The 23,828-nt window shown below is 40.0% G+C and overlaps 2 protein-coding genes across 3 annotated transcripts; one reads left to right on the forward strand and one right to left on the reverse strand.

Moving 5' to 3' along the window:
• Positions 1–243: 243 nt before the first annotated feature.
• Positions 244–7,984, reverse strand: LOC114573991 (V-set domain containing T-cell activation inhibitor 1-like). 2 transcript variants are annotated; one of them, XM_028606265.1, is made up of 6 exons: positions 7,655–7,984; positions 4,648–5,001; positions 4,481–4,522; positions 3,344–3,448; positions 3,013–3,036; positions 244–1,316 (listed from the first exon to the last, which is right to left on the reverse strand). In XM_028606265.1, exons 1-6 carry the CDS (start codon positions 7,707–7,709, stop codon positions 1,216–1,218), a joined length of 681 nt encoding a protein of 226 aa, XP_028462066.1. In that variant the 5' UTR covers positions 7,710–7,984; the 3' UTR covers positions 244–1,215. The 2 variants fall into 2 exon arrangements, with proteins under 2 accessions (XP_028462066.1, XP_028462065.1); XM_028606264.1 differs by having other exon boundaries at positions 3,013–3,042.
• A 448-nt stretch (positions 7,985–8,432) lies between these two features.
• Positions 8,433–14,560, forward strand: LOC114573988 (sialoadhesin). Its single transcript, XM_028606260.1, has 6 exons — positions 8,433–8,442; positions 8,658–8,778; positions 10,491–10,751; positions 11,183–11,443; positions 12,579–12,725; positions 13,774–14,560. The coding sequence occupies exons 2-6, from the start codon at positions 8,682–8,684 to the stop codon at positions 13,776–13,778; spliced, it is 771 nt and encodes a 256-aa protein (XP_028462061.1). The 5' UTR covers positions 8,433–8,442; positions 8,658–8,681; the 3' UTR covers positions 13,779–14,560.
• Positions 14,561–23,828: the final 9,268 nt, after the last annotated feature.

Here is a 23,828-nt window from a genome sequence, read left to right on the forward strand (position 1 = left end):
TACACGTGGCCGGCTATTTTCATAAACGGACATTTAAACCTTATTTTTTCAAAAATAACATCATGCACAGCTGTCAGTTTTCAGAAAAGTGTTTGTTTACACGTACCAGTGTATATATGCCGTTAACGCAGCCAAGAGCACACCAGACCTGTAGGTGGCAGTGTAAACGAGAAGCTCAAGCCCACGTTAGCCAATCAGAATCCCGAAAATAGCAACAACAGCAACGAATCACTTCCATTTTCTCTCTCTCGGCCGCCTAAACCTCCGTTTGTCTCCGTTTACACGCAAACGTGCAAACGAAGATCTCAAAAATCTCGAATTAACGAGCGGCGAAATCGCCGTTTTGCGTGTAAGCGAAGGGCACAAACGAAGGGAAATGGAAGGGTCTGGGCTTCTTCCCAGGACTGTGTGGGTGTGGTTAGACTGAGCGACTGACATCTTCCTGAGTCCCCTGTTAGTGCTGTTGCACCTGTTAGGGCCGAAGAATTTATCACCTAATAAGTTCCCATCAAATCTCTGGCCCACCTTCAACCTTAGCAGAGTTTAATCAGCCAGAATATCTGAAAACACCTGTGTTCAGAGGCTTTAACTCTTATGTAGCTTTTTAAGAGAGAAATGCTGACACCAGAATAATAGTTTACCAGGGAGCTGTGCGCCTAATTGAGTGAAATTACTTAATTAGAGCAGTGGTTCCCAACCCATTTCCAACAATGCCATTTAGTGTTCATCACAAAAATTAGTGAAATGCTCTGTGTTGTAGCCAATTTAGACGTGTGTGTGTGTGTGTGTGTGTGTGTGTGTGTGTGTGTGGTAGGTTTGTGTGAATGGTTTGTTCGCTACATCACCTGCGTACCTGTGTGTATGTGTGCCAATCAGAGGTTAGAAAGGGAATCACAGGTGAGAAGGAGATGGAGGAATTAGGATCTGGGAGGCTACACAGTTTTTCAACCTCCGCTGTGTGCGAGTGATGTTTTTAGATCTCTCGTTGTTAATCTTGCACAGTCAGTCCTTTTGTAGGCGTTTTTAAATGCATTTATAAAATAAAGGATTAACCTTAAGACGATGACGGACCTCATTATTAGCACCAGCAAGCGTTGGAAATGGTTTCAAATTCCTTCCAGTGGCCTTTTTTGTGGTCAGATTGCCACTACACTCTGTGTTTGATTGTATTATTTCAATAGAATATACTTTCTTTTTTTTTGGTAGTAGTTATACTCAAGGACTAGCTTCACTGGTGCTTTGCATGTTGTCAGAAGTACTGTTTTTGTTGTTTCTTCGCCTTCTGCGTCCTCCCCGGGATCGTTTTCCAGTCGTACCTATACGACACACAACAGATTATTAATCAGTGCTTTGCAAAATGGCTCATGAACATTTGGTAAACCAACCCGGTCTCACGCCAGGTCGTGAAATAGTCACGTTATTTAGATTTATTAATTTGTGCACAGGTTACGATTTTGACGTTTATTTTGTGTACATGCCACGCATTTTGAACGTGTACAGGTCACGCTTTTCGAACCTGCTCTGGGGGGACGCAACAACGGGGAAATGAGGCGCCACACGTCGGCCACAACAACAGGACGGGCCGCCACTCGCGGGACGCGATCCCCGGCTGCAGGGGCACACAACAACGGGAAATGGAACGCCACAATAACGGGACGGTTGTGGTTAGGACGAGGAACGAGTAAAGGAACTGCAACCGGGTTGAAAGTCCTGTGTTTTCTGACCCATCCACCACCCCGACCAACCTCCCTGCGCGGACTTTCGTCTTATCAATACTACTCGCTACCGTCAGCGTTCTGTGATCACGAAATATGCTTCCCATTAAAATGCATTGCTTTCAATTTCGTAATCGCCACACGAAAAAAAACGGCATTTACGTAACCTGTCCACAACTTAATGGATTCAATAACGTAACCATATAACGAACTGCCATGAGACCTGGCTGGGTAAACACATGGTTAAGTTTGGTTAAAGCTCTTTGGCATGATTAAATGGCAGCCTTTAACACAATTTCCTGCATCACATATTAAAAAGAAGAATCATCTATCTGAGGCAGCAAAGAATTTAAAAAAGAGACGTTCAGACTGCAGGCAAAAGTGGCCCAAATCTGATGGGGGTTTTTTGGGGTCAAGTGACCAGGTCAGACTTCTTGAGATCTGATTTTTTTCAAATCAGATTCAGACAACTTCCATATGTGGTCCTGAATCAGACTCAGGTCTGATTTGTTTCATTGTGGCCGCAGTGTGAACAACCGTGGCGGATTTGATGCGACTTTTACGTCAATCTACATCGACATTTGTCACAATCATGCGCCGGCAGTTGTTATCCCTAGACACAGACAGTAACGTTAAAAACTTGACTAGACCTACGAAATGGAGAACAGTGATGGAGCAAGTCAATAGAGGGAGAGTGAGGTTTAAGACTTTTGTAAGACCTTTGGCTCTCTTTCTCTTCATTCTTCTCCTCCTCAGCACCTGCTCATTAATGTTACTGCTGCCATTACACAAACATTTTGAAATAAAAGAGAAAATGCTGACTTCCTCCATAACCTCCCTTTACTACTTTAGTGCAACAGCGCGCTGCGTCTGATGTCATTGTTATTGGTCTTTTGTGCATTCAAGTTCGAAACAGTTCACACTGGAGTCTGATATAGGCCACATTTTAAAGGTCATGTGAACAGCCTAACAAAAAATCGGATCAGAGCAGAAAATCCAAATTAAGCATTAGGACTTGCGGAGTGAACGTAGCGATGTGTTTTATGCCATTAGTAGCACCAGGAGGAGGCAGAGGAACGTGATTTTTATTTACAGATAATCTGATTCCCGTAGTGCTGTTAGTATATAGTGGCAGTTTGAGCAAATGTTTTTGTCTTATGGAAGTCATAATTATCACAGTTACTTCAGTTTCTTCAAGGTCTTTTCTTTTAAAATGTGTTATAATTGCAAATAAACATTTTTGAGGAACTGTATGAATGAGGAAGGAAGGGCACAGGAGTTGCATCATATTTCTTACCGTTATCTGTTTTTGGCTCTGGCTCTGGCTCTGTGGAAGAAGTGAGAAAAACACAGCATGCTTTAATGTTGGCTTACGATAAAAGAAATGAGCGAAAACTGATCTTCAATAAGAACGTGTGCATTCATAACAAAAACTATTCAATTTAAAACGGGTCTGTTAAAAGTGTTAAAAGGATAGGTTCACAATGTTTGTCTGAAAAACGATAGTGAAAGAAAACCTGTTACACTGTACATATGGCCTCTGAACTGCTGTTTTGAGACAGGCTTAAAAATAGTGAACCTATTCTTTTAAATGGGGAAAATGAAGAGAGGAGACATTTGAGACTTACTGTTGTTTCCACATGGCTTCCATTTGACACAGACAATGACAGCAGCAATCACAAATAAACCAACAAATATAGCTCCTAATATGCCAATAACTGGTACCGGGTTTTCTGAAAGAATAGAGGAAAGATGTCAAGATTTGTTTTTCACTTTGGATCCAACATAACATCCATCCATTCATTTCACACACCAACTTCGCCTGCTCAGGGTCACAACTCAATGGACCGCGCGGTATTACCGTTTACAATATTCTCCTAAAATATCAGAACAATCAGCTCTCTGAGAATTGCAGGTCCCTAAATTCCCCTGCTGACGCTGTTAAAAGGAATAATGTTCCTTAATGGATCCTAAATCAGGACTTCAATATAGGTCGACTACTGCGTCTTTGCATTGACTTTGTATGGAATTGCGCCGCGTAATTCGCAAGAATTTACATCCTGGTACAAAACACACAGGCATCGTGTGTAGTCTTTCCTTTTCTTCAGTATTATACTTTAACAGTTTTATGGCAAACTGAGACTTCATTGACTTGCAAAGGTACCGTTTAAATTGGCAAAAATCATACTGTATGTGTAATGCATGGCTCCATTCAAACGGGGTGAAAAAGTTATTTGTCTCTCTCCATTCACTACAGTACCTATTTCTTTCTAAAATGAGGTCTCATAGCGTTTTATCAGAAAAGGAGGGGCTTCGCCTCTACATTATTGGGCAGTCCGGGACACCTAGGGGGGTCCTCAGATTCTCTGCAGGGGGGACTCCAAATTATTGTTAATTTTTTAAAGTTCTTTCAAAAATGTAAATGTCTTAACATGAATCCAACATATTATTAGCAAATATAAATCCCCACTGATACTGGCCTAGGTAAGGAAGTCACTAAGGCCATCCAGGACATGTATGTTTAACATTAAAAGATAATTTATAAAATCATGCCGACAATTATTATTTTATTAGCTTAGTATTCTATTGTGTAAAGGCTTTAGGCTCCCCTACATGTTATTATAGGCCCAGTTTAATATGCAACTTGATTTTATACAATATATGTAGTAGGGGGTCCCTGCTACGTCTCTCTTTCAGTTAAGGGGTCCTTAGCTTAAAAAATGTTGAAGACCCCTGCTATAGAGTTCAGTAAACACAGCCCTTACCGCCACTTATGTTTGGATCTGGCTTTTGCTTTGACTCTGTGTCTGTGGAAAAAAAACAAATTGTAATGTGTAAATTGTGTTTAAGACTTAACATGTTAAAATTGTATAACCTAATGGTTTCTCTTATGTCATTTTAATATGTATTAGGTTAGATGTAGCCTACTCACCAACAATGAGGGTAACGTTGTATACACTGACTTTATTTGAGCCGGATTCGTTTTTAAAACGAACATGGCAGGTGTAATTTCCAGCATCCTCTTCAGTTACGTTGGTCAGTTTTAGTGAACAGTTTCCTTTGTCCATTTTATCCCGGAAGAGAGATGTCCTTTTTCTGAAGTTCTTGTCCTGATCATCCAGACTGTCAGCCTTACTTCGATATAAGTGAACTTGTTTCCCATCACGTTTCCACTGCACCATCAAAGTGGTCTCATTGAATGGGGGCTTCAGGTGGCATGGCAGAATGGCGTCATGTCCGGCTACGACTTTAACTGTTTTTTGGGAAATAATCCCAACAGACCGTCCTAGGGGAAACAAACATTGCATTTAGACTTTTTTTTTTTCCATCATTTATCGTATTTTGAAAAGTCTTTTATTAGTACACAAATGTGCTGCAAATTTGATCCAGGAAATCAGGAAAAAAAAAAATCAAGAATTTCTATCCAACAATGTTATGCACTTATGTTATACTTGGGCGCATCAAAATCAAGGAACCGAATACCGCATTTGAAAATGACGCCCATAAACTAAAATGAAAAATTAGCTCTCTTCGGTCCTTGAGTACGAAATGTCTGCACGTTAAAATATAAATACCACTTCACTCACGTTGTGTCAATCACACACTGCACCTGAAACTTTTGTCCGTCATGAAAAAAATCATACAGGGTTAAATCGGTGTTTGTTCAGGATTCACTGGTTCACAGAAATGTGTCTTCTTTTTAATATGTGGCTCCAGTATCAACATCCTGAAGTAAACTATGAATCTTTTAGGATAATCCTGCAGCTCCTTGATAACGAGGTGGAACTCTCCTCGCCCAATCTCAGGATTGGATGGAGCAAATACTTTCCTATTTCTTTTTCTCTTTTTAAAGGTCCCATGACATGGTGCTCTTTGGATGCTTTTATATAGACCTTAGTGGTCCCCTAATACTGTATCTGAAGTCTCTTTATATAGGCCTTAGTGGTCCCTAATACTGTATCTGAAGTCTCTTTTATATAGGCCTTAGTGGTCCCCTAATACTGTATCTGAAGTCTCTTTTTTATAGACCTTAGTGGTCCCCTAATACTGTATCTGAGGTCTCTTTTATATAGACCTTAGTGGTCCCCTAATACTGTATCTGAAGTCTCTTTTTTATAGACCTTAGTGGTCCCCTAATACTGTATCTGAAGTCTCTTTTATATAGACCTTAGTGGTCCCCTAATACTGTATCTGAAGTCTCTTTTATATAGACCTTAGTGGTCCCCTAATACTGTATCTGAAGTCTCTTTTATATAGACCTTAGTGGTCCCCTAATACTGTATATGAAGTCTCTTTTATATAGACCTTAGTGGTCCCCTAATACTGTATCTGAAGTCTCTTTTATATAGACCTTAGTGGTCCCCTAATACTGTATATGAAGTCTCTTTTATATAGACCTTAGTGGTCTCTAATACTGTATCTGAAGTCTCTTTTATATAGACCTTAGTGGTCCCCTAATACTGTATCTGAAGGGTGGGGTGTGGCCTTGATCAACAGCCACTTTGCTTGTTTAAAAGCCATGATGTCTCTCTCTCATGGGCAGGTTTACACCTATCACCATTTCAGCCACTGGGGGACCATAGGCAGGCTGGGGGAACTCATATTAATGTTAAAAAAAACCTCAAAGTGAAATGTTCATGCCATGGGACCTTTTAAGAAGAGAGGACAAGAAAATCATTGTCACTGCTTCAAGACTCCATTTTGTATTTTTTTAAGAAATGTTTTGCAACAGATTAATTAACACGCATTGGACTCAGTGTGCAAGTTTCTGTGACAATTTTTTACATGACAGATAAAAAATAGAAAAATGTCCTACCTTGAGCACATAAGCCAAAAAACCTATTCTTGCTTTCACTGTGTGCGCCGACTGTACTCTACCTATTACTTTTTCCCACTGGCCCCCACCCAAGCATTCCTGCTCATCCCAAAGACTTTACACTGGATGACATAATGCACAAAATCACTTTTCTGCCTTATGTTGCAATAGTTGTATGACTTTGTTTAAACAGTTTATGAATTGGTTGTATTGTTGTGGATTTGATTTCTGCCTTTATTTTGGACCACTTGATACTCTTGTCTGTGTTGGGGGTATTGTGAAATAGGCCTACCACATCATCTCAAACTGTCGCGGACTGTGTGCTCGTGACGTTGCAAATACCTGCTCCCCAAGAACGCAAGTCTGTTCATTTACCGACTATTTTAGCCTGCTCATTTAACGAAATGCCCAGGCCGAAACAAGGTATAAACGTATAAATGTCTTATAAATAAAAACAAGCCTGCTGGTTTTTATCAGGTTATTATCCTAGCTAATGTCTCCCTATATTCATTTCAATATTAGAAATGAAAATAAAAAGCGATTGAAATAAATGTCGTAATTAAGAAATAAAGTCATGGGCTATTTAATATTATATTATGTTTATATATTTATTTATTTATTTATTTATGCATTTATTTATTTCATATTGAACAAAATGGCATTACGTAGGAGTAGGCTACGATATTTCGTAACCCTATTTTTGAACTGATGCAACTGTAACAATAGCCCCGAGTGGAAAGAGTTTTGACAAAACGCTTTCCTCCAACTCGTTTTTTTTTTTTTTTGGCTGATTCTAAATCGGCGTGACTAAGTTACTAACATATTGCCCAATTGTCCAGTATTCAAAGGAAACTGTCTTGTAGATGAAATATGTTTCAAAGGGTCTAGCAATGTGAAGCAGATGTAGCTATTAGGTTACTTTGCAGATAAAGCCAGTCAAATTCAGCGACCCATTACTTTGTTAAAGTTGGATCTGAGCAACTACAGTTCAGCCTACATTTGTGTCATTTTAACGTTATTTGGGTCATAATAAATGGTCCGAACCCGACCGGTCGAATAATATAGTGTCTGATTCCTGAGTGAGGCACACGAACAGCTGATTAAGGTTATGAAGTTTACTTACCGGTGACGCTGTAGACAGCGAGAATAAACGGCCCAACCAGAAGCATTAAGTCCATCGCGGTCGCTGCGATAAAGAGATGATGCTAAAGATCTCACCGAGATGCTTTCACTCTTTATGAAGGATTAAAACAAAGATCTAAGCCTATTTGTCAGATCGACAAACGCTGCACTCGCCAAGGTGATCTTGGAAATAACTTCGCCTATACTTTCACTTTTGTGAAGGAAGTAAGGCTAAATCAGACGCAAACAGATGACGTTCAAGGACTCTCATTCATTTAGTTGTATTGTTATTATATTTTATTATCTGATGCTATATGATACAGACTATACTGACTCTAAAGTCAAACTGTGATGACTGTCACTGTACCTCCTTGATCCATTTCCTATGCGTTTATTTTCCTTTTTTTAAATATTCTACACGGAACTCCGAACCACTCAACCAATAACAAGCATGTGACATATGACATAAACATATGCACATATAAGGGCATATGGATGCATGCAAGTATTGCAGTGAAAACACTGAAAACAAAACACTGACAATTTCAAAAGGGCATAAAATATAAAACAACTTAAACCTGTTATTCTTCCCAGATCCCTCCCTGCAATATTCAGCAATGTTCATTATATATTTTGAATACTAAACACAAAAATAGTATGGTTGTTTCATTAATGTATTTCCATTTTCTTGTCACAGTTTGTCCGCACTGTTGTTCCGGTAATTTCACTTCAGCAAAAGATCTGAATACTTCCTCTTACCACAAGCATCAAGTGAAACAGTCACTTTCCGTAAGTAATTCTGTATTTATTTCTGTTGGACGGCTGCAAAACCCACCAATAAAATGTCCCTGCTGGTGATCAATAAAGGTGTTTTTATCTTAATTTCACTGAGTACATGCTGACATCTGGGTCCATTACTTTAAGCTTAGAGCTCAGGCATGTTGGCAAAATGTGTGAATTTCAAAGTTTCAGGTGACTGTTTTGTTTGATGGGTTGTCTCTCAGCAATGGTCGTCATGGTTTCCTGTGATGGTAAGGATGTGGTCGACTGCTATGAAAAACCTGAAAGAGGAAGACTCGCAACACAAACAAAGGATGGAGATCTTATCACTCTGCCTAATGCTCTGTAAGTTATTTAACTTTTTCAAAATAATTTATGTTTCTCTGCTCATCTTCCATTTGACTTGTCCTTTTCCTAAAATCCGAGCCTGCTCATAAGTAAACCCAGAACAATGTAGGCTTTTTGTCTTGTTGTAGTTGATGAAACAGAGCCCCCGAAGCGTTTCCTGCGTTTACCTTCTGAATGTGCTAAAAAAGCTTGGGACTCATTTCAGAGATAGCGAGGGAAGCTGTGATGTGTTATCTGAAATAAGTCTTTAAAAAAATGATTATATTTCTCAGATGCAATCATTTTTTTTAATTTTTATTTATTTAACCTTTATTTAACCAGGAAAGTCCCATTGAGATTAAAAACCTCTTTTTCAAGGGAGTCCTAGCCAAGAAGCAGCAAAAGAGTTTCAAACATACAATCAATACAATTACATAGACATTATGAAAAACAGTTACAAAGGATCGACTCAAGTGTTCTCAATCTGGACTTAAAAGTGTTCAATGAAAGTAATTCAGTCAATTTCCAGTCTTTTTGCAACATGTTCCATGTGTGGGGGGCTGAGTAAACAAAAGCCCTTTTTCCCAGTTCTGTACGGACAAGTGGAACAGCGAGCAACAAAAGATCATTTGAACGCAAACAATGAGAGCCAACACTCCTCCGTGAAATTAAGTTACAGATGTAGGGTGGCAATAGACCAAGCATGGCCTTATAAATGAAAGTATACCAGTGACCCAGCCTCCTGGAAGACAAAGAAGGCCATCCCACTTTTGAAGCCGCATTGGTCAATTATTGGCTACTGGAGGGCAGAACAACATTAAAACAACATGGTGAGACAGAGTAACATTATGATAACAATCCCTGCAACGCATTCTCATGAACGGGTTCGTATTGATATTTTACGAGAAATGTATGCAACAATTTCTATAATACCCAACGAAATTAAGGTGACCACCGGGCCGGTCACATGATGGTTAAGTTTAGCGGTTTAGCCGATAAAAGGTGACTGTAAGCCGGGAACAGAGCACCGTGAGGTGACGGTTGTGTCGGCGGCTGTTACAGTTGAGTTTAGCCGACGGAAAGGTAACCGTCTACGGTGACAACAGTTAAGTTTAGACACCCAAACGTCTAGTTAAGATTAGAAATAAAAGATTGTGGTTTGGATTGAAACACCGGTCCTCTTTAGCAGTACTCCCAGGACACAAACACCTGTTTCCTGGCTGAAAGTCTTGTGTTTTCTCCTTCACTTCTTCCGGGACATAAACTCTACTCCTCCGTTTGAAAGCCCTGTGTTTTAGGAGCCAAACATCCCACAAACACTGACCAATCAGAGCAGACTGGAGGCTCAGTCCGACCTGCGACCCTTTGCTGCATGTCATTGCCCCTCTCTCTCCCCTTTCCTGTCCTAAACTGTCCTGTCAATTAAGGCCTAAAAAAATGCCCAAAATAATCTGAGCCTACTTTTTTCGGGGTGGGGTCTTAAAAAGACAGGCACTAAAACGGAGCATTTCAGACAGAGAACGAAAACAGGAATATTCAGATAGACAGTATGAGAAAAATAAAGTGTTATTTGAACATTAAAGCATGTAAACATGTTCTAATAGAAACCCAAAATACAAGTATAAACCTGAAAATGAGCACGATATGGGACCTTTAATACTTTTGATCAGCCGTATACACAAAAGATAGTTTAAACCGCTCATAATCATTTCCTCTTGTCGCCCCACCAGCCGCCTCGCTGATTATCACTCCCGACAGATCTCAGTTCTTCCAGTATGAAGAAATCTGTCTGACGTGCGCTGCCAATTCCAGCGGCTGGACGGTGAAAAGAAACACCTCCGCTAGGACTTCTCAGCTATGTATGTTTGGCTGGGGGATCCCAGGCAAGTCGTCCTGCACCGTTGAGTCCGCCTTCCCATCCGACACCGGAGTGTACTGGTGTGAGTCTCCGCAGGGAGAGTGCAGCAACACCGTCAGCATCAGCGTGGCAGGTCATATACCAAATATGCGTGTTTTTTTTTATTAAATTAACCCTCCCGTCAAACATGCAACTTGTTGTCCTTCAGGGTCAAAATTTATAACTATTTAACACTTTTGTGAAGTTTTCAGCACTTTTTGTCAACATTTTTCTTGTTTTTTCCAAAGTTTCGGCACTTTTTCCCGACGGTTGTTTATTTTTTCTACGTTTTTTTTATGCAATTTTTCAACATTTGTTACTTTCTTTCAAAGTTTTCGAACCTTTTTTTCAATGTTTTTTTATTCATTTTTTAGCATTTATGCATTTTTCAACGCTGCCGTTTGTTGAAAACGAGTCAAGTCTGACCCGAGGAAAACAGGAGGGTTAAAAAACGCTTTGCAAACTTGAACTTGAAGTCATGAACAAAATGCAGCAGGTATAGGAAAGTGTTCTTCTGGATTTCAGAAGGCGTTGTGATCATGGAGAGTCCTGCACTTCCTGTGACGGAGGGAGACCAAGTGACGCTCCGCTGCTCCTACAGAGAGAAAGACGAAGAGGAATCTACATCCGACTTCTCCGCCGCGTTCTTCAAAAACGACGTGTTCATCGGCTCCGAGCCTGCGGGAGAGATGATCCTCCCAGCGGTGTCCAAAACTGACGAAGGCTTCTACAAGTGTCAACACCCAACGAAGGGAGAGTCCCCGCAGAGCTGGCTGGCTGTGAGAGGTGAGAAAGCTCCAATCATCTCGGTGGAAGATTAAAACCCCAAAAACCAGGGCTGTAGCCACCAATGAACAGCGGTGGAAGAAGTCTTCACATCCTTTACTTCACTAAAAGTACTAATACCACACTAAAAATACTACTTACAAGTAAAAGCCCTCCATTGAAAATGTTATTTCAGTAAAGTAAGTATCATCAGGAAAATGTAGTTAAAGTATTAAAAGTAAAAAAATAATATTCCCATTTTAGAAAGTTTAAAGGATCCAAGCAGTTGTGTGTTTAATGGTCTAATCATGTCACCTGGACTTGTAGGCTGTTATATTGTTGGCTATTTTAATTTATAATAAAACATCAGATTTTATAAACTACATGTATTTTGTGTGCAGGAATCTTAACGTGTAAAGTAACTAGTAACTAAAGCTGTCAGATGAATGTAGTGGAGTAAAAAGTACAATATTTCTCTCTGAAATGTAGCGGAGTAGAAGTAGAAAGTGGCTCAAAGTGCCTAAAATTTGTACTTAAGTACAGTACTTGAGTAAATGTACTTAGTTACATTCCACCACTGCCAATGACGACAGTGATATCATGTCCACACATGTTTCTTTATGTAAATGTGTTGCCCGTAAACTGCATATGATGATACCGATTTGTAAAAACTATGGATTCATACTTTATCGGGTCTGTTGAGACGACAAGCAAACCACTTTTAAAAATTTTTCTGGATGGAGTTCGGATCGATCGGGGGCTCCGCTAACGTTGGACCTGCTCCATAAACACAACAACAGACATATCATTTCACAACTTACCAGGTAGTATTACTTCCCTGCTTACTTTTCCCAAAGAAAACTCCTTTCTACACATCTACACGTGAAATTCTCGCTCAAGTTCAAATACTTCAACTCTGGCGAACTCGTGGTGTGGCACGAATGAGGCGAATTCATGCCAACGTGCCGTGGTTTTGCGTCTATTTGCGTCGCCGCCAATGTAGAATATTTAAACAGTAAAGAGGCGATTCTGTCTGATGTCCAAGAAAAATAGCTCAATCAAAATTTGCCTATTTTCATTTCCTGACAAGCTACAGTTATGGAAAAACAAGGTTTTCGCCCGACAGTGACAATATATGTGATTTATTTCCTCCCAGCTCAGCCTGCAGATGCTTTTCCTACTCCTTCTCCTCCTCCTCCGATAATGATACTTCTGCCCCAGCTGCTGTGCTCCGTCCTGCTCTTCCTCTTCTACACAGCCATCCTCATACTGTGTATCTACAAGTACCGGAAGTGGGCTCGAGGTAAGATTTTCTCTGAAAAGTATACTATGCTGATGACTTAGTCCTGTCTCAGTATATTGCTGGCCTTCAACTTATGGCGTTTTTCCACTACATGGGAGCTGCTCCACTCGCCTCGACTCTAATTGCCTTTTTTGGTTTTCCATTATGAAATTATGGTACCTGCCAACAGGTACTTTTTTAGTATCACCTCCGTCGAGGTTCCAAGCGAGTCGAGGCGATACCAAAAAGTGACGTGAAAACCTGCAGACTACTGATTGGTCGGAGAGAATCGTCACTAATCGCTGTGTCGTCATTGCTAGCGACAGACGGGGGTGTCCTGAACAAACCCGCAGTTTATAGGAAATTATGTTCTTTTTTCTGTAATACAAAAGGAGACCCAGAACATTGGTTTGAATAATGCATTCAATAGCGCTCAAAACAATTGAGCCTCAAGTGGCAATCCCAATAGGCACCGCGTCCGAGTCGTGTCGAGCCGAGCTGGTACTAGCATTTACTAATTTGTTACTGTATGTATCTGTTATTTATATTTCTGGAAACTTTCACTCCATTACATATCCTAAATAGAATTTTTTTGGAACCGGCGACCTCCTGGTCCCAAGCTCGCTTCCTTAACCCTTGTGTTGACTTCGGGTCACATTGACCCATTTCCAATTTAAGTTTTATAGCAGAAAATATGGGATGTAGAAATAAGCACTGAAAATGTGTAGAAGACAAATTTTACAATTTAAAACGTTGACGGGAAAACAACACAAGGGTTAACCCCTAGGCCACCACTGAGCCCACTGAAGAATGTATACTTTTACTCCACTACATTTAGAGCATCTTTGTTACTTGTTTCCTGCAAGAAATGTTTTCATACGTTGGAGTAAAAGATTCTTTCTCACAACAAAATGAAAAATCTGTTTCTGTTTTTCTCTTTGTAGATTTCTAAGATACTTGTACTTTTACTTTACTTTACTTTAAGTATTGATTTTTGATGATGATGTAGCTCCAGTGTTGCAAACTGTACCGTATGCATAAACTTTCTCTGCTCTGGTTTCTCCTGCAGCTTGAGCCGACAGAAAGAGGAGAGTTTCTCATCGCTTCACGCAGGAATAACGAGTTCTATTTCCTGCTCGGTAACAGAAGAAAAAGAAGACAAAGAGCAATTTGTCCCTGACATTATACAGCCTGTTTATAAGCTGACCAATATCTCTGGAGATACGACTATAGGCTTTATTTCTTATTATCCATCCTATGTTTATCATTGAGTATTATCTCATTTTTTATAAGCTAATATTGTGATGCTTCCAGGAAAATGAACACGTTCCAGGCCATCTCCTGGTGTGCTTGTCAATGTTGGGTTGTACCATCAACCCAAGTTGGGTTAAATTCAACGCATATTTGTTTGATGTGTAAACCAGGGAATTTTTTTATGAACACACTTTATTAAGCTACAATATAAAACAAACAAATACAGACGTTAATAATTGATAAGGCAACTTCTCATCTCAATACATTTTTATAAGCATTGACAGCTCAACATACACAACTTTGAATCTTCATGTCATTTAACTGCAGGTATACTTTTTTTTGTACCTACACAGCATTTCAGAGACTCATTCAAATATGTATAGTCAAATAAAAGTACCTTAAAGCATGGTTTAGATTTTTGGAGGACTTATGAATATATTTACCTAATAATAACATAAGGTTAATATTTTTATTTATTTGTAGTTCCTCTTTGTAATCAAAACCAGTGACGACACTCTTACAGTCGTCTTTAACATGGATCTTCGTTTTGCATAGTATAAATTCTTACAAGTTTGACCAAAGCCTCTGGGAATAATAGCAGCAATAAAACAAAAGATGTAGCAATGTTTCAGTGTCATTATTGCAAAAAGCTACATTTAGCATTAATCTCTGTGAATTTTGATAATTGAAAGTTGGCTGGAGACAGTGGTACTCATAAGTTTATGAACCCATACTAAAGTAGACCAAAAAGAGGAATAAAAAAAATCATCTTTGGGAAATTGATCTTAATGCCTTAATTAAAATATTTTCGACCAACTTTTAAGGACACCAATTTTCTTTCTGAATGAATAATGTATCGTAAATAAATGTTCTTCCTTAAAATGCAGGGGGCATAAGTATACACACCCCTATGTTAAATTCCCATAGAGGCCGGCAGATTTTTATTTTTAAAGGCCGGTTATTTCACAGATTACATTTATATAGCGCTTTATCATAGACACTCAAAGCGCTTTGGGGGACTACTCCTACTCTCTAGCACCACCAATGTGTTGCACCCACCTGGGTGATGCACGACAGCCTTACAACGCCAGACACTCACCACACATCAGCTTGCTAGAGAGGGAACATGTTTTTAGTGGTGGGGGAAACCGGAGTATGGCGAGTGGATTGTGTCATTCAAAAGATAACCGGGAGAAGGATAAGGAGCAGGCTACCCTCCCCGTCGTCGCCAAACCGTGTGGAATTTTGAATTGATTTAATAGCGATTGCAGACTAGAGACCAGCAGCGACTAGGCCGAGTTGTAGGCGAGTGCATGTAGAAACATTTTCCGGTGGCGACGGCGTATGTTTAGAATTCCCATCAAATTTACGCCTACTAAAGACGTCTAAACTAAGTACGTCGCCTTACAAACGTGTGAAACACACGCCTTCACTATCTAAAGACGTCTGAACTATGTACCGTATTTTCCGGACTATAAGTCGCACTTTTTTTCCTACTTTGGCTGGTCCTGCGACTTATAGTCAGGTGCGACTTATATATCAAAATATATATAATTTAACATGTTTTTACATGTTAATTCATTCTGAAAACATTACCGTCTACAGCCGCGAGAGGGCGCTCTAGGCTTGTGACAACTAGAACGCTCCTCCTAAAGACAACTGAGAAAGAAAAGAGATAACAAACTGCAGGTAGTAAAATATGCAGCCCCGAAAACGGTAATCGAGCAGCAGAAAGAGAGTTTGAAATGAGGGAGAAACTTATGAGGGAGACTGGCGAAAAGGTGACTTACTGCAATGAAGAAAACAAAGAAAGCTAATCGGCTAATCGTGGGCTGAAAGCAAGACGGCCAGAGCTGGAGGAACGAGTCTGGAGGGGCTCGTTAAAGGTGCAGTTAGGTCTCCACGCCTTTTAATACCTCCATGCTCCACGCCCTGGTAGCTAGTTGTTCTGTGTGTTATTGTGTAGTTCAATAACTGTTAATGTGTTACGTTAACATACCGGACACCTACCGTATTCAGCGTATTGTTCTGTGTGCTATTGTGTAGTTGAATAACTCTTGTATTTATAATCTAAATAAATGCGACTTATAGTCCGGTGCGACTTTTATATGTTTTTTTTCTCTTCATGACGCATTTTTTGACTGATGCGACTTATACTCCGGAGCGACTTATAGTCTGAAAAATACGGTAGCTACGTCGTCAGTGTGACTTTTCCCCTAACAGTGATAACTAACTAGAGTACAGTATATTGTCATTGTTTAGATTCACATTTTGTTAGTGTTCTTTTGCTTACTTTCTGGTGCTTATGTGTTACTCATAATGTGTGGGTAATAATATCATCATGCTTATAAAAAAAGTATTAAACTGCTGAATGAACACTCGGAATGTCTCCATGGCAACAAGAGACATGCCGCCAGCATTAGCTACCTTAGCTAAGCCGTCTGAACAACAATCATTAAATAAAATAGCAATTTGGTATATTTAACCAAATCAACAACAATCACCAACTGTCTTACGCCTTAGGACCTTAACGAAGGTAAAGTCACAAGATATATGATCAAAATCATAAAAATAACAGCTGATATAGCTGGGGAGCTTGCTAGCCTTAGTGATATTTGCGTCCACTTGTTACCCAAAATGTACGTCAATTCACTCAAAAAATACAAACAAATGAACTATTAAGGGTATTCTCCTAACATTAAAACAAATATGAAGGTGCTTGAGTGACATTTACCCATTACAGAATAAATAAGTCAGTGATTTGGCTGGTCATAGCTCTCCTAGGGTTATTGCCAACTAGATAAAGAACTTAGCAGCCCACACAGTGAGATCATGGTGCCTTTGACTCAAATCAAAATTATTTTTTTTTAAATTGGGGGTATCTGCAAAGATACTTAATAAATAAAGAACTTACAGTATATTTCGGATTTTGATCAGAAACTGCTTTATTGGCCAAGTAAGTGTAAACAAGGGAATCTGAGTCTGGCTAGGTGTAGCTTTCAACACAGAAACAGACATAACGTTTACGGCTAAAAACAAAGATAACCAAGGTAACGTTAAACATGAACGTTTGACTACTATGTAGTGTGTATAAGTTGTATATAATAAAGTGTATAAATGCATACACATAGGTACATGTAAACAGATCTAGCAATTAGTGCCAATGATCCAGTAGATGGCGCCAATGTTCAATCAATGTTAGAGTTACAATACATTCTTCCAACAGTGCATAAGCTGATGAGATACTACAATTTAATTTTTCGTATTATTTTTATTATGTCAGTACTTTTAGAGCAACTTTTATAATGGCTAAAGGGCCTGGAACATGTATTGAATCAATTGAAATACATTTAAACCTAACATAGTCTTACTGTATATTGATTAACTTGGGGGGGCACGTCTGGCGACGACACTAGGTGTGACGGCGTACTTATCAACTACGATGTACACTGCCGACGGTGTAGTCAATTCACACGACAGTCTCCTTCGGTAGGTTATCCGTGGCACTATCCACCCGGAGAAAACGCATGTAGACACTGGGCAACATGCAAACTCCACACAGAAAGGCCTGGAATGACTTGAATTCAGAAACCCAGAACCTGCTTGCTGTGAGGCAACAGTGCTAACCACTGGGCCACCGTACTGCCAAATGGAACAACGCTGAAGAAATTACACTTTGCAGTGTAAATATGCTGTCCCCTCAAAATAACTCAGCACATTTTAATGTCTAAACTGATTTTTAAAGGCCAGTTAGTTCATGGATCCAGGATACAATGCATCCTGATAAAGTTCCCTTGGCCTTTGGAATTAAAATAGCCCCACCTCATCACATACCTTCACCATACCTAGAGATTGGCATGGTTTTATTTCAGTTAGCCTAATAGCTGGTTTGATTTGCATTGAGAGATGATCTTATGGAAAGTATCCCATGCCAATCTCTAGGTATGGTGAAGGGCATGTGATGAGGTGGGGCTATTTTAATTCCAAAGGCCAAGGGAACTTTATCAGGATGCATAGTATCCTGGATCCATGAAATAACTGGCCTTTCAAAATAAACATCTGCCTGCCTCTATGGGAATTGAACATAAAGGTGTACTGACTTTTGTTGCCAGCGGTTTAGACATTAATGGCTGTGTGCTGAGTTATTTTGAGGGGACAGCACATTTACACTGTTATACAAGCTGTACACTTAATACTTTACATTGTAGCAAAGTGTAATTTCTTCAGTGTTGTCCCATTAAAAGATATAATGAAATATTTACTAAAATGTGAGGGGTGTACTCACTTTTGTGAGCTACTGTATGTGAACACTAAACGCTGTTAAAATTCCTGGAGGTGTAGCTGCTGTTTATACGGTCCAGCTGTAGTGAAAACTTAATTGAAATAAGCCTGTTTGTGATTCTGAGGATGATTGGCTACAACTGTTTTATAGTGTATGTTGTGACCAGGGCTTAATTTGAGCCAGAACATGTTCGGCACCTCTGACGTTGGAACCGGAACCTTTTTTTATTGAATCCGGCACCTCCTGTGTCACCATGAAAAATGAATCGCCTAAATGAAAAAAATAAACTACTGTTTGTGTAGTGTTCAATGTTGTTATCTGTCTTGTTAGTCTTTATTCCCCATTGAAGTTCCACAAAAATCTTGTGTTTGCGTTTTCGATGCGTTTTGAGGTGAATTTTCAGGGTAAGACGGAGGGGGGAGAGGGACGGAGGGAGGGGAGGCACTTCAATAGGGCGGCGCTGCACTTCAAGTGACACAAGTGCTTGTGCTGGTTGAGATTGCTGTTATGACCTCATTTCACTCGGGGGGGGATGTCAAGACAACAAAGTTTGCTTAACTTGTTCAAATACGCTGGCCAGTCGGATCCTAAACAAGCAAAAACCGTTTCTGCCAATCAAGAATTTGGAGACCACGGTGGGTTTTTTGGTTAATTTAATAGTCCGATGGATAATTGCTGCTTGTTAAAACGATTGTTGCAGTGTATTTTTAATTTTATTTTTTTTTATTTTACATTTCGCACCGATGCAGTGCATGTTCTAAAATAAAAAATAAACATTGCCCTGATGTACACACAGTGTTGTTTAAGGGGTTTTTTTAGTCAGAGAAGCTACGTAGGCAGTGTCATTTCTTTTCTTTTTTTTTGTTCCGTTACCTCCAACCCCCGTTTTGAGTCACCGGATCCACCCGCCCTCCGGGAACTTCCACTTAACAAATTAAACACTGGTTGTGACATTTATAGCAGGGCAGTGCAAAAATATTTTCCTGAGCTTGTTTCACTGGAACGTAACAATAAAGTCCTTTTGGCAGGTAAAGAGAAGCTACAGACTGGCCAGATGTCCCTGCTCCAGAGGAATCCCTTCCTCTCCCTCGTTTTGGTCGTTTGGTTCGTCTGTGAGAAGAGAAGGTGAGAGAAGTTTACAAGGCAGATAATGAAACCCAAAAATAAAAATGCATTGTCACTCACACATTAGTCATCTTTAAGGTTAAAATAACAGTTCTAGTTCTGGGTTCAGAGACCAGGTTGCAGTCAATACATTTTGTTTTATTATTTCGTCTTGAATTTGGAGAGATTTCAGTCTCTTGGCTACCTCAGTTAAACCAAGGGACACAATCTTCTGTCTCATTTTGAATATTTTACTTCCATGTGACGTGAGAGCAATAAGTGAACAGTGTGAGCCTTGCTGGCTAACAGCCCTTTTGTGTTGATGAATCAACCGTGTTCATTGTTTTTTTTTTGTAGATCCAAGCAGTAAGTTCTCTCACTGTACACATTGTGTATGAGAAACTACATTTTAAATGTTACTTCTGGTAAAATGGGGCATCCAACATGGCCCCTAACACCACTTCCGCCTCCTGTCTTGACCCAGCGCCAGCCAAAATGGGCAGTGTGGCAAAAGCGGAAGGCTAGAAGCTGGTGTGAAAATGTAGTCACCGTGTCATTCTGCAAACCCTGGATTACATTCAATGACAGCTTTTATCAATGTTCAACGCCGGGGTTTCCACTAATGAGTTACACGGTGCACCCAACAAAGAGAGAAAGTTGCCCGGCTGTAAGTTAATGGGGCTGGGTACCGAATTCAATATTTTTTAAGCACTGACCAAAACTGCCCCGAAAGTATCGAGTATTCAAAAATGCCTCGTCATTCAATTCCCAATTTCAATACCTAAGGAGTAAATCTCATCAGCGTCAGTGAGCCAATCAGCACGCAGCTTGCTTCTAACAAGATGTAATAATGTCTGTGATTGGCTGTCAAACGTTATAGAGAGACGGGCTCACGTAGTAGGAGCTGGTACATAAATGAAAACATTTGTGTCGTTCCCGTATGTTGTAATAGCTTTTTGTTTTTTAAAATTGGTACCAAAAAAAAGTATCGTTTAAGAGCAGGTAGCGAAGTCAGACTCACTCAGAGAGACTTTTTTCCACTGGGCATTTTTGTCAATGTCAAACATGGTGTGCTCTGGGCGGCCTCTAGCTCATCCAATAGCATACTAGAAAAAATGCCCAAAAAAATCATCTTTAAAAAACACATGGTGAGCTCACACAAAGATAACAACGCGTGGTGGTGACTTTACACTGCACCAGAGAAAAATCATAGCTTTCCCTGAATCAGATGATGTATAACACCTAAAACTGACTGAAAGAAAAGCTCAGAATTGGCAAAAATATGAAAAATATGTCCGCGCCACACAAGGCAGCTTCATAGTTAAGGTATGGTTAACGCTACTGAAAGGCACAATGACGTGTTGACTTGCGTAATATGAAATAACTACTGTTGAACTGAGATGTTTGGGCAGGACTTATCACGCTGAGGGGAAGATTCTAAAAGTCACCCAAGATAAGAAAAGCAGTTTGATGGAATAGGAGACACATAAGAGTTATAGTATTTAACATTATGTGTTGGCTTTACCGATTACTTTACCTATTGATTGGATTGGCTTAAAGCACATTTTACGCTTCCAGATCACCCCAAGAATGATGCCGACGATGATGCCGACGATGATGCCGACGATGATGCCGACGATGCCACCCGGAGGAAAAGTGGAGTCGTTGTCACCACCTGAAAAAACGTCAGAGAGATGTTGAAGGGTAACTACCGTTGTTTGTTTTGTTTTCAACCTGGATTTTTATTTTCCTATGTTTTTTGTGTCTAAGTGACTGATGGGAACAACAATCTTTGACATTGGTACAATGTACCCTGATAGGGCAATTGTGCAGCTTGTATGTACGTCCACAAAAGTGCTCGTTTTGCCCCTGACCGGCACAGATTAATATTCTAAGTGTCTGACAACATTATGTATGTCCCACCTGGGACTTGTATAACGGAGCAGGTTAAGTCTTTGGCTTTACCTGGAGAGTTGGTACTCTCTGATAGATTGAGTGGAGCGGTGTTGCTTCCTTCATGTGGACGGACTGTAGAAAAAGGAAAAAGTATTGAGACAGCATCAGATTAGTTCTAAGAAAACCAGTTCAGGCATTAATTACATAGCTAAAAAGACTGCCATGTTGCACTTTGACTATAAAAAAAAAAAAAAACTGTTTCCACTACTGTTTTAACTTTAAAGGTGCAAAATGTAATATTATGTGTAATACTGGCAGCTAGCGGTTAAAATAGTTACTGCACTACCAATTCAAAATACTGGAGAGTCGTCTCCCCCGCCCCCTCCTGCCCAGACTCGAAGTTCACGGGGGTTGCCAGGCTGAGACCGCAGCATTCACAACAATGTTGCTAGACGCTTTTCTCACATAGCCAGACATTACTCCACAGCACAGCGGAGTAGCTAACGTTAGATGCTAGTCTCACATAGCCAGACATTACTCCACAGCACAGCCGAGTAGCTGACGTTAGATGCTAGTCTCACATAGCCAGACGTTACTCCACAGCACAGAGGAGTAGCTAACGGTAGATGCTAGTCTCACATAGCCAGACATTACTCCACAGCACAGAGGAGTAGCTAACGTTAGATGCTAGTCTCACATAGCCAGACATTACTCCACAGCACAGCGGAGTAGCTAACGTTAGATGCTAGTCTCACATAGCCAGACATTACTCCACAGCACAGCGGAGTAGCTAACGTTAGATGCTAGTCTCACATAGCCAGACATTCACATCCAGACATTACAGCACAGGGAGTAGCTAACGTTAGATGCTGGCTATCCACAGCACAGCGGAGTAGCTGACAGTCATAAACAGTCATAAAAGCCCGTGCTCACGTGCAGCTCTGTAACCAACTGACAGGCACACTTTTTCGGCTTAAAATTACAGTATGAACCGCTAAAAACACAACAACCTCACTGTCCTCTCCACACGCCAGTCAGGCACACTTCCTCGGCTTAGAATTACAATACGAAACGCTAAAAATACCACTACCTTGCCGACGGAACACACTTCATTGGCTTAGAATTACGGCAACAATCGCTAACAACACACTGCAAACTCACAGTCCTCTCTTTCCGATTAACAGCCCCCCTCTCGTGGTTTTAAATAACTCACCGTTGTCGGCTCCAGCCGCTGAAGAGGCTACAAGTAACCAACTCGGGTACTCTAGCTATATAATTCAATGTGAGTACACAAATGTTGAAATGACAAAAAATGCCTGTCTCTAGTAGCTGTGATAAATTAGCATTAAGCTAATGCTTACCTGTTCAGGAGAAAATAAGCCAACTCTGCGTCCTTTTGGGCTCTAAGCTGCCTCCATCTTTCAAATACATCTCCAATATTTACCAGGGGGTTGTTACGTCTCTGGTCACGCAACTGTTAGAAACATGCTGTTTTCTTTTTTTATGTCATGTAGAATCTATCTCCGTTGATCCTGTTCGTTTGTTTGCTGCTTTCATGGCTGTACTAACGTTACAGCTGTAGCGCGCTGGGTTTACGTTTTTACAGGTATATCTGGCAACCCGGCCTGCCTGTCAAACTGGGCCGTTGATAACAACACACAGATCAAAACATAAACATAAATTCCGTCACGGAATGTAAATTTCAAAAAGAAAAATACTGAAATTAGCATTGTTGTCAGAAAAGATAGTATTTCAGTCTAACATGTTTCCTTAATATCTGATGAGGCATTGGTGTCATTTTTGGATTTATTACAGTACAAATATTACATATTGGACCTTTAAAACAGATTGTGTACATTTTAGTTAGAAAAAGAGAAAAAAAACATCATCATTAAAATGCTTGCAGTACACTTACCGGTGAGGGATATAAAACAGTGTTTTGTCTGATCTCCAATTCTAACAGAGCAGCGATATCTCCCAGTATGAGACATCTTGGTTTTCAGACGCAGTGAACAATTTCCTGTTCCCAGTTGACTGTCAAAAAGAGATGTTCTGTCTTTGTAGTCCTTCCCCTGATGATCAAACTCATGTTTTCCCTTACGGAGCAAATGGACATCAAATGTATCATTTAACACCCACTCCACTTTGTTGCCGACATCCATTTTGGGCACAGTCAAACACGGTAGAATTACTGTCTTGTCAACTTCTGCATCCAACGATGTATCTGGGCACCGTAACTCTGCTGAAGAAACACACAAAATAAATGTTGGCCACATTGAGCCTTTCTATTGTTTTAAAGGGATACTCCACCAATTAGCTATAAGCTCTGTATCAGTAGAAACATGGTCATATTTTCGAATGACCGTGCTTCCTTCCCTCATATCCCCACTGATACGAGAGATAGCTGTATTGTGGGTCTTGAAAACAAACTTAGATGACGCAAAAAAAACATCATTTTATATCATCTGAGGCTTTTTTGTTTATTTATTTGTTGTTGTTTTTTTTATTGTTTTTGTTTTGTTTAGACATTATTTTTTTTTTCTATGGCTGTAGTCCATTGCCTCTGTCCAAAAAAGCTTCCGATGACG

Source organism: Perca flavescens, chromosome 19 (assembly GCF_004354835.1).
Source record: "Perca flavescens isolate YP-PL-M2 chromosome 19, PFLA_1.0, whole genome shotgun sequence".
Lineage (NCBI taxonomy): Eukaryota > Metazoa > Chordata > Actinopteri > Perciformes > Percidae > Perca > Perca flavescens.